The 12087-nt window shown below is 45.1% G+C and overlaps 1 protein-coding gene across 3 annotated transcripts in view; it reads left to right on the top strand.

Moving 5' to 3' along the window:
* Window positions 1-11778, top strand: part of LOC123660271 (glutathione S-transferase 2-like) — a 32027-nt gene extending 20249 nt beyond the window's left edge. For all 3 annotated transcript variants that reach the window (XM_045595366.1, XM_045595365.1, XM_045595364.1), the window contains exon 5: window positions 11493-11778. In XM_045595366.1, coding sequence (XP_045451322.1) covers window positions 11493-11663 — 171 coding nt within the window. In that variant the 3' untranslated portion in view covers window positions 11664-11778. The remainder of the gene's footprint in view (window positions 1-11492) is intronic.
* Window positions 11779-12087: the final 309 nt, after the last annotated feature.

The following is a 12087-nucleotide window of genomic DNA, read 5'->3' as shown; positions in this document are numbered from 1 at the left end:
TTAGAAAACATAGTTCGATGCATAAACTTTCATATAAATAGCTCTGATATTTCTCATTTTGAGCAGTGCCAAAGCTGTGATTAATTTTCCCGCCCCGGCTACGCACGGTTGCAAAAACTATCAGTGTTCCTCTATTATATTATGCATGTATTATACATATAAACCCTCCTCTTCAATCACTATTTATTAAAAAAACTATTTATCAAAATTCGTTGCGTAGTTTTAAAGATTTAAGCATACATAGGGACAGAGAAAGCGACTTACACCTAGAAACTTGAAATTTGGCAGGTAGGTTCCTTATAGAGCGTAGACATCCACTAAGAACGTATTTTACGAAACTCGATCCTTAAGGGGGTAAAACGGGAGTTGGAAGTTTGTATGAAAGTTCTATGTTTTTGAAGTAAGATGATTGATATTGTTACGTGTTAGGGTTCGAATGATTTGGAGAGAAAGACCTGCTGACTCTTTTCAAGACTTTATTCACTAGCACTAGGTCCAACACAAAGCACTAGGTTCAAACACTAAGCACTAAGTTCAAACACTAAGCACTCACAATGTCCTCAGTCGTAGCCAATGTCGTAGGTTTCGCTGGTACCACTCTTGATCACTAGTTTTCACTCTTGAAGTCACCTCGAAGATCGCTCAAACTGAACTGTACTCGCTCGCCTACCTGCGGCTATTTATATCGGCCGACGCGAGGCCCAGACCATTCTGGAAAGTTCGCGCATGTACCCGGTTTTCGAGACTATACTTCTATATAGTTCCACAGTAGTACCTCTAACGCCATCTAGTATTGAGTAGAGAGTTTCATGCGGTCTCTGTATTTGCGTGGTTTCAATGGTTGCCGCTAGATGGCGCTAGTTTCTTTGTGTGTCCTTAACACTACTCCCCTCTTAGAGATGCTCGTCCCGAGCATCGTTGTTACTGCCATGGTAACGCGCCAGACGGTCTATGTGTACCACTTTGAATGTTCCTTTTGGTTGTTTTTGAATCCTGTAAGTCACATCATTCAGTCGGGTAACCACTTTGTATGGGCCGTCCCACTTGGTCTGCAACTTTGGCGATTTCCCTTTCCGGCGGGTTGGGTTATGCAGCCACACCAGTGACCCTTCCTTGAAGCCGCTCGTGTTCGATTTCCGGTCGTATCTGGTTTTCATGTTCTCGCTTGAATGTAACCCATTTTCCCGAACCAAGGCGTGTATATAGCGCATTTTTTCCCTTAAATCGCTGATATAGTCTTGTACGGTATTTGGTTCCTCCGGTGACCCTCCAGTCAATAGGTCTACTGGTATTCGTAATTCTCTACCGTAATTGACATACGCCGGGGTAGCTTTTATGCTCTCGTGCTCGACAGAAGGAAGAGTGGTATATACTTGTCCCAATCTTTTTGTTTGTCGTCTACCAATTTCGCCAAATGCTTCTCCAGGGTCTGGTTAAATCTCTCAACCATTCCATCAGACTGTGGATGGTACGCGGTGGTCCTCGTCTTATGCATGCCCAAAATTCTGCACACTTCCTGGAATACTTGCGATTCGAAGTTCCTGCCCTGATCGGAATGGATTTCTAGAGGCACGCCAAAGCGACATATCACTTCTTCGACTAACTTAGAAGCAACTGTTGTAGCTTCTTGGTTTGGTATGGCGAACACTTCGGGCCATTTGGTGAAGTAGTCCATGACGACCATAAAATACTTGTTTCCCGATTCCGTTACAGGAAATGGCCCCGCTACGTCAACTGCAATTCGTTCCCACGGTGCACCGACGTTATACAATCGCAGATTCCCACGGCTCCTGGTCTGTGGTCCTTTTACAGCAGCGCAAGTAGTACATTTGCGGCACCAATCCTGTACATCATCTCGACAATGCAACCAGTAGAATCGTTCTCGCACTTTTGTTAACGTCCTCTTGACACCTAGATGACCTCCTGATACGCCATCATGTATTTCACGGAGAACATCTGGTACTCTCGTTCTTGGGACAATTATCTGAAGGTGGAACTCTCTGCCGTTAGTCTTCTCCCATTTCCGGTAGAGTATTCCGTTTTGAAGTATCAGACTGTCCCATTGAGCCCAGTACGCCTTAGTGACAGCGCCAGTGGGTGCAACCTCACTCCAGATTGGTTTTACGTCACCCCGTTTCTTCCATGTGATGATGTGCCGAAGGTCGTCATCTCTTTCTTGAGCTTCCCTCATAGCATCACTCTCCCAGATACCCAAAGGACTTGTTCTTGTTAGCTTTAATGTTACTTCATTAGATTCTTGCTTAACACAGTGTTTGCAGTCTTCCGAACACGGCCTTCGTGAGAGTGCATCGGCATTCCCATGCATCTTTCCGCTGCGGTGTTCCACCTTGAAGTCGTACTCCTGAAGCTGCTCAATCCATCGAGCTACTTGACCTTCTGGGTTCTTGAATTGCAGTAGCCACTTCAAGGCTGCGTGATCAGTTCGCAGTAAAAACTGTCTGCCGATGAGATACTTGTTGAAATGTTGTAGCGTCTTTACAACAGCCAAGAGTTCTCTTCTTGTCACACAGTAGTTTCTCTCTGGCTTGGATAAAGATTTGCTGAAATATGCAATAACTACTTCTCTTTCACCCTGTTTTTGAGATAACACCCCTCCAATGGCCGTGTTGCTTGCATCCGTGTCGACTATAAATCGACCTTCGGTTTGTGGATATCCCAGGATTGGTGTTTCACACAGATGTTTTTTCAGTTTCTGAAAAGAATCTTCACAAGTCCCATCCCAACTAAATTGTCGTTTATCTTCTGTCAGCCGATGTAATGGCTTGGCTATCTCTGAGAATCCCTTAACAAAACGCCTGTAGTATGAGCACAGTCCGAGGAATGCCCGCACTTCGGTTTTGTCCTTAGGGGTAGGCCATTTTTGGACTGCTTCCAGTTTCTCCGGGTCTGTCTGGATTCCATCACTGGAGATAACATGGCCGAGATAACTGACCTTATTCCTGAATAAACGACACTTTTTTGGGTTCAACTTTAATTTGGCCCCCTCTATTTTAGCGAAAACTCGCTCCAAGTTTTGCAAATGGTCCTCGAAGTCACGGCCAACAATGATGACGTCATCTAAGTAGACTAAGCAAGCCTCTCCAACTAAGCCTGCCAGTACACACTCCATGAGTCGCTCGAATGTGGCAGGTGCATTGCACAATCCGAAGGGCATGACTTTAAATTGCCATAATCCTTTACCGGTCGAGAAAGCTGTCTTCTCCTTGTCTTTTGGATGAATTTCCACCTGCCAGTATCCAGATTTTAGATCTAGAGTTGAGAACCAATTCATGCCACTCAAGGTATCCAAAGTGTCGTCGATTCGAGGTAACGGGTAACTGTCCTTCTTAGAGACATCATTGAGACGCCTATAGTCCACACAAAATCTCGTGCTACCATCTTTTTTTTCACTAATACAACAGGTGAGCACCACGGACTTGCAGACGGTTCAATAATCTTATTCCTTCTCATGTCCTCCAAAAGGCCTTCAACTTCTTTTTCCTTTGCGATTGGTATCCGTCTTGCTCGTTGACGAATTGGTCTCTCGCTTCCGGTATCTATTCTGTGCTGGACCATCGACGTTCTTCCAAGGTCCCCTTCGTGACTGGAGAAGATATTCGCGTAGCGCTGTAAAAACTTCTTGGCTTTCATGCTCTGCGAATAAGTAAGATTACTCTTGCAGTCATCGAGTAGCTCAGTCACTAATTCGTAGTTGTTGCTCTTTGCCAAGTCTGCGCCTGTCATCGAACTACACTTTTTCATCCAGACAACTTCTTCACATTTTCCAATGACGTCACCTTTGTTCAAGCAGATCTCGCGATCATCAAGGTTCAAAACCTTGACCACAGCGTTACTGCTTCCACTAACAAGGGTTCTCGCCGTCATCAGTTTTTGCGCCGATGTCTTGGCAGGTGTGTCTTCGATCAATACGCATCTGTTTGACTTTTTCTTTCCAGTTGTCGGTAGTTTCACCAACACCCGAGCTTCCGCTCTTCCAGGTATAATGACTTTCTTTACACATGCAACTTTCCCGCAAGCACCACCAAGAATGAAGATTTCTTCTTCACCACACTTGAAAACTCCGTCAGTGACATTAATTCTGCAGTTGTGTTTCTTCATAAAATCCAAACCCAAGATGCAATCATCCATAATCTCAGCCACGATAACGTTATGAGAGTATGAGGACCCCCCTACATACATCGTAACTGACATTTCTCCCAGGACGGGTATTGGCTGACCGGAGGCCGTAAGAAGCCGACAGTTAATTCTCCTCTTGTGTCCCCTTGTGGCTTTTACCAGCTTTGGGTTCACTATTGTTCTAGAGGCGCCTGTGTCTAGAGTCATTTTGCAATCCGTCCCGTTAATAGTCCCCTGAATTGCAAGACTATTCCCGCTGCATGCCTGGGAGATAACAGTTATTGGGGCTTCCTCCGCGTCAGCCAGTACTCGCCCCTTAGTCCTGGCTTTTATTCGTTTCCCTGCTCCCGGGCAGGGGACGAAGCCCCTTGTTTCTTCAGCTCCTCTATTTGTTCCTCAATCCTTTTCATCCTTGCTATCTGGGTCTCCTTCTGCGGGCAGTTGAGCTGAAGATGGCCTCTTTCGCCGCACTTGTAGCACATGACTCCATAGCTTTTCTTCGTAGGAGCCTTGACCTCCTTAACTTCCTCAGAGACCTCGCGGATCTTATGGGTCTGCCGTATGTCATGGCGAACAGCCTCTACTTCCAAAGCATGCGCCAATGCTTCCTTTAGCGAGGTATGGTGTCGAAGTCTCACTGCAGCTCTGACCTCCAGGTCTTTGATTCCGTCGACAAATGCTTGAACAATATTCGTGTCTACCATCTTGGTGTCGGCTCCTGGGTGGGCCTTCCTGACGAGTTTTTCAATTTCCAACGCCCATTGTTGTAGTCCTTCTCCTGAGCGTTGGACTCTGTCACGCAGTTGGGCACGGAACACGTGTTCCAGGTGTCGCTCTCCGTATCGGGATTCAAGTGCCTCCATCAAGCCGTGGAACCCGTTTCCTGTATGTGGCAGTGCTTCCAGAACCGACAAGGCTTGCCCTCTGAGCGCAACAGTGAGAGCGGTCAGGCATTGCTCTTCCGTCCATCCGTTGGCAGTAGCAACAGTCTGGAATTGTTGACGATAAGCGTTCCACGGAGTAGTGCCGTCGTACGGAGGCACTTTCACTCTCGGTCCTTGCGCCACTCCGGTACTTCCACTAGACATCGCGACTCCCGTGGTTTCAAGGCGCACTACTTTCTTCTGTAATTCAGTGAGGCCGGTTTTCACATTTTCGACATCCAATCCTAACCCGGTAACTCGTTCTTCCACTACGTCGACATCTTTTCGAAGCTTGGTCACCGCGTCACTAACATCTTTTACAGCCCCAAGCGTTTTTTCTTGGAGCTCTTTTTGTTGCTCTTGTAATTCTTGCAAAGCACCACGAATTTCTGCCTTTTGTTGCTCTTGTGATTCTTGCAAAGCACCACGAATTTCAGCCTTTTGTTGCTCTTGTGATTCTTGCAAAGCACGAATTTCAGCCTTTTGTTGCTCTTGTGATTCTTGCAAAGCACCACGAATTTCAGCCTTTTGTTGCTCTTGTGATTCTTGCAAAGCACGAATTTCAGCCTTTTGTTGCTCTTGTGATTCTTGCAAAGCACCACGAATTTCAACCCTTTGCTGCTCTTGTGATTCTTGCAAAGCACGAATTTCAGCCCTTTGCAGCTCCATTAATTTAATTAAACTTCCTAATTGAAGAGCCACTTGAGAGTCTGTAGAAGTTACGGTGTCACTGGTGGGCGCGGTAAGGTGGGCGGGTCCGGTGGGCGGGGCTTGAGACAAAGTGGGCGGGGCCTGAGCCTGAGTAGGCGGGGCCTGCGTCCGAGTGGGCGGGGCCTGCGTCCGTGTGGGCGGGGCCTGAGCCCGAGTGGGCGGGGCCTGGGGGGCGTGATCAGTGGGCGGGGCATGATAGGCGGGGTCAGTGGGCGGGGCTTGGTCCATGGTGGGCGGAGCTTGGTCCCTAGTAGGTGTGGGCTCCGCAGCTCGTTGTGCCCTTGTCCTGACGCCCTTGAAGTCCTTGGAGTCTTCTCTCGGAGTCAATGGCATCTCCAAATCTCACTTCCGACACCAGTTGTTACGTGTTAGGGTTCGAATGATTTGGAGAGAAAGACCTGCTGACTCTTTTCAAGACTTTATTCACTAGCACTAGGTCCAACACAAAGCACTAGGTTCAAACACTAAGCACTAAGTTCAAACACTAAGCACTCACAATGTCCTCAGTCGTAGCCAATGTCGTAGGTTTCGCTGGTACCACTCTTGATCACTAGTTTTCACTCTTGAAGTCACCTCGAAGATCGCTCAAACTGAACTGTACTCGCTCGCCTACCTGCGGCTATTTATATCGGCCGACGCGAGGCCCAGACCATTCTGGAAAGTTCGCGCATGTACCCGGTTTTCGAGACTATACTTCTATATAGTTCCACAGTAGTACCTCTAACGCCATCTAGTATTGAGTAGAGAGTTTCATGCGGTCTCTGTATTTGCGTGGTTTCAATGGTTGCCGCTAGATGGCGCTAGTTTCTTTGTGTGTCCTTAACAAAAATGTATGTTAAAATGTATGCTCTATAAATAATGAAGAATGAAGAATGAATGAAGGTGTTCAAATAATGTATATCTAGAAATCAACTCCCTTTTTGGGTTAAAACGGGGGATGGTAGGTTGACCCACTCATCAAGAAATCTCCGAAACTATAACACCTAGAAACTTGAAATTTAGCAGGTAGGTGTCTTATAGAGCATAGACATCCGCTAAGAACGGATTTTACGAAACTCGACCCCTAAGGGTAAAACGGGGGTTGGAAGTTTGTATGAAAGTTCTATGTTTTTGAAGTAAGATGCTTGAAATTTAAAATGTATGGTCTATAGATGGTGAGAAGATGTCCAAATAATGTATCTTTAGAAACCAACTCCCTTTTAGGGTTAAAACGGGGGATGGTAGGTTGACTCACTCATCACTAAATCTCCGAAACAATAAAACCTACATACTTGAAATTTGGCAAGTAGGTTTTGTATAGGACGTAAACATCCGCTAAGAACGAATTTTACGAAACTCGACACCTAAGACGATAAAACGGGGGTCGGAAGTTTGTATGAAAGGCCTATGTTTTTAAAGTAAGAGACGAAATTTAAAATGTATGCTCTATAGATGGTGAAAAGGAGTCCAAATAATGCATCGTAATCTATATACATAATAGAGAAAGGTGACTGACTCACTCATCACGAGAACTCATAAACCGCTGGATGGTCCATCCGTCCAAGATGGACAAAGATGAAATTTAACAGGGAGGTAGATTATAGTTAGTAAACGTCCGCTAAGAACGGATTTTTTGATATTCCACTGCTAAGGGCGTTTGATTGGGGTTGATAGTTTGTATGAAACATATACAGCAGCTATAAGTTCGCCTGCTAGGTTATTTATGCTGCAGCCTGAAAATAAAACTAAAAATGTGGTGTATAGAGAGGTTTTATAAAAATAACTAATAAATTATACTAAATTGTGCCTTTTAAAAAATTACTCAGCGTGATAAGCATTTCAAGTGACTAAAATAAAAAAAAATAATTTGCTTAAACATCTTGATAGTAATGCATATCTTCATAACCACGCGAACGTAGTCGCGGGCAACAGTTAGTGTATTATAACAATAAGTCCCCAAAAGTGTATGTAATCGATTCCCTCAAAATTTACTGAACGGCTTTTCATGCGGTTTTACCAATGGAGAGAGGGCTTCAAGAGGAAGGTTTACGGAACGACTAAGCCGATTTTGATGAGATTTTGAGTTTCACTGGAAGTTTGCCGGGAAAACTTTGTGACTCACTGATTTAAACGTGGGCGAAGCCGCGGGCACAGCTAGTAATTATATGTAAATATATTGTTATATTGCGGAAAACCGGGATATCTTGCGCGAACTCAGTGAGGCCTTTGTCCAGCAGTGGCCTGACTGACTTGATATAACGCTTGAACAGATAGTCGATTCCGTGTTCATCATCATCATCATCTTCACTTTAGCTTGATACAGTCTACTGCTGGACATAGGACTCCGCAAGTTCAAGCTCCTCATGTGTGTTTGCCATAGTCACCACGGTGGGCAGGCGGATTGGTGACCGCAGGGCTGGCTTTGTCGCACCGAAGACGCTGCTGTCCGTCTTCAGCCTGTGTATTTCAAATCCAGCAGTTGGATGGTTATCCCACCACCGGTCGGCTTTTTAAGTTCCAAGGTGGTAGTGGAACTGTGTTATCTCTTAGTCGCCTCTTACGACACCCACGGGAAGATAGGGGGCGGCTATATATTTTATTGCCGTAACAACACAGAGATTTTGTCCAAATGAAAGTCCAGTAATAAAATAAAAAATAAAAAATAGATAAAACAACTACCGCAGGCTAGCTGGAAGAGACTTCTTCTAGAGTTATCTCTACCGGCTTTCTACATATAAATTATATAATGTGTATAATGCCTGACTGAGCGCAGTAGTCAGTGGTCGTCGTCCGGGCTACATCTGACGCTCGTTAGCAATAGTTTTCATTCATTAGTTTTGTTTCATTGCATATTGGAAAATTACTAAAATCGGAAACATCGACATTTTTTTTATTGTTCGCTTAACTTAAACACGCCAATACGCCAACACTCAAACATGCCAACACGTCAACACGCCAATACGTCAATGCGCCAACACGCCAACACGCCAATGTGCGAATACGCCAACACGCCAACATGCCAACACGCCAATACGCTAATGCGCCAACACGCCAATACACCAATGCACCAACACGCCAACACCCCAACATGCCAAAACCCCAACACGCCAACATGTCAACACGCCAATACGCCAATTTGCCAATACGCCAACACGCCAACAGTCCAACACGCCAACATGCCAACACGCCAATACGCCAACACGCCAACATGCCAACACGCCAATACGCCAACGCGCCAACACGCCAACACGCCAATATACCAATGCGCCAACAGTCCAACACGCCAACATGCCAACACGCCAACACGCCAACACGCCAATGGGCCAATACGCCAATACGCCAACACGCCAACACGCCAATACGCCAATACGTCAATACGCCAACACGTCAAAACGCCAACAGTCCAACACGCCAACATGCCAACGCGCCAATACGCCAATGCGCCAACACGCCAATGTGTCAATACGCCAACACGCCAACACGCCAATACGCCAACACGCCAATGCGCCAAGACGTCAACACGCCAATACGCCAACACGCCAACACGCCAATGTGCCAATACGCCAACACGCCAATACGCCAACACGCCAATGCGCCAACACGCCAATACGCCAACACGCCAATACGCCAACACGTCAAAACGCCAACACGCCAACACGCTCGCACGGCAATACGCCAACACGCCAACACGTCAACACTCCAACACGCCAATACGCCAACACGCCAACACGCCAATACGCCAACACGCCAATACGCCAATGCGCCAATACGCCAACACGCCAATGTGCCAATACGCCAACACGCCAACTCGCCAACAGGTCAACACGCCAATACGCCAATGCGCCAACACGCCAATGTGCCAATACGCCAACAGTCCAACACGCCAACATGCCAACACGTCAATACGCCAACACGCCAATACGCCAATGCGCCAACAGTTCAACACGCCAACATGCCAACACGCCAACACGCCAACACGCCAATGTGCCAATACGCCAATACGCCAACACGCCAACACGCTAACACGCCAACACGCCAATACGTCAATACGCTACCACGTCAAAACGCCAACACATCAACACGCCAATGCGCCAACACGTCAATGCCAATACGCCAATGCGCCAACACGCCAATGTGCCAATACGCCAACACGCCAATACGCCAATACGCCAACACGCCAATCCGCCAACACGCTAACACGCCAACACGCCAATACGTCAATACGCCACCACGTCAAAACGCCAACACATCAACACGCCAATGCGCCAACACGTCAACGCCAATACGCCAACACGCCAATGTGTCAATACGCCAACACGCCAATACGCCAATACGCCAACACGCCAACACGCCAATCCGCCAACACGCCAACACGCCAATACGCCAATGCGCCAACACGCCAACACGCCAATGTGCCAATACGCCAACACGCCAACACGCCAATACGCCAACACGCCAATGCGTCAATGCGCCAACACGCCAACACGCTGATGTACCAATACGCCAACACGCCAACACGCCAACACGCCAATACGCCAATGCGCCAACAGTCCAACATGCCAACACGCCAACACGCCAACACGCCAACACGCCAATGCGCAAACGTGCCAACGCGCCAATGCGCCAACACGACAGGAAGCCAACAAAAATAACAAACCTGTTTAATAACGAACCGTTATTTATGATATTATATCTGTCCAGATCCGGAAGAAGCCACTTCGCCATCTAAGGACATCGTGGCAGGATAGGAAATTGACTTACCCTTTTTGCGCTTGATAAAGCTCCAAAAAAGTTTAGGGTTTGAAGACAAAGTTGTTTCCAGGCTATTCAAATACAATTTATAGTTTAGATTATGAAGCTTCGCGCAACGCTCCATGAGCAACTTAAAAATAATTAAATCACGAGGGTTGCCATTTTTACGATATTTAAATTTTTCATTGATGACTTTTATCAGTGCTGCAGAAAACCATAGCGGATATTTACTAGAGCGTGTTTTGGATTTGGGCACATGTTTAGCAATGATAATTCTCAGAACAGCAATCGTAACTCGACAATCTCTTCTCCCAAGAATATTATTCAGGGCACTTGTAATTTTGTCACAGTCAGCTTTGTAGAAGCGGAACCTAGCCCCTATACAAGATTCGAGCTTTTCCTGAAAGTTAATTTTAACGGAAAACTCAATAAGAGGGTGTAATGGTTCTATGCCGGAAATAGGGTCCTTGCTTTCGCTCAATTGGGAGATAACCAGAGAGCTAATTACTAGGTCTAAAACGCGATTTTTATTATTTTTACAACAATTATACTGTGTAAGAGCATTTAATGACAATTAATCAGTAATCATGTTATTTCAACAAATTATTCGTTGTTATCGGAGTCAGTGCAGGGCCAGTCGTCTAGTATATATAGGTATATAATAACGTGTACGTTCGGGACAACGATTTATACGTTGCAGTGATGGTATAGTACGTATTGCTTTCTTATTTGAGCAGGGGTCGTGTTTATTTCATTTTTGCACTCGACCCTAATTTCAACTAGAAATTTTAGTAAAAAAATCCCACTATTGGCATCCCATTTTGCAACTTCTTTGTCTAGATGAAAACCATAACTCAACGTGAACTAATTTAGAATCAAATCACTCAAGCAATTATTTCCTGAGTTAGTTCAAAACACTTAAGATTACTTGAAACTACATAATGTACTCTACAATATATACATGGATACACACGTTTTATTTTGTTTCAGCTTACCTGGGCAGACTTTGTGTTCGCTGGTATGTACGACTGTTTAAAGGTTTTAGTCCAAATTTCTGATATTGATGAACAGTACCCTAGCTTCAAGAAGCTACAAGAAAGTGTGCTGTCCATACCCAAAGTGAAGGCTTTCTGTGATCAGGCTCCTAAGGCAGATTGGTAAACAGAAGAAAAATTGATTTATTGTTATCTAAATAATGTTAGTCTAATAGTCTTTTTATAAGGATATACGTTTTTTATATAACTATTAGCTGTACTTCAATTACAAATTCATCAATTATTTTGCCTTTTATTTCTTTCCCGAGGGAGCTGTTCTGAATTTCGCTCAATTAGTTTAACCTTTAGTGACATATATTATGCCAAGTTTCATTCAAATTCGTTTCACTTTCGTGTGTTGTGTGGACAAAATACAGATACAGAGATACAAATGAAAAAAAAAGTATCGATTCAACAACATATTTTTTAAATAATTGACACAATTATTGATTACAATATGAGTACGAGTATATAGACAGTAATTATAATGTTTCCTTAACTGGTTAATTAAAGTCGTGAGGCTAATTGTTTTATAATTTTGAAACTGTAAA

The sequence above is a fragment of the Melitaea cinxia genome, chromosome 15, assembly GCF_905220565.1.
Source record: "Melitaea cinxia chromosome 15, ilMelCinx1.1, whole genome shotgun sequence".
In the NCBI taxonomy this organism is placed as follows: domain Eukaryota; kingdom Metazoa; phylum Arthropoda; class Insecta; order Lepidoptera; family Nymphalidae; genus Melitaea; species Melitaea cinxia.
The sequence above is the reverse complement of the archived record's forward strand: the minus strand, read 5'-3'. Positions and strand labels throughout refer to the sequence as shown.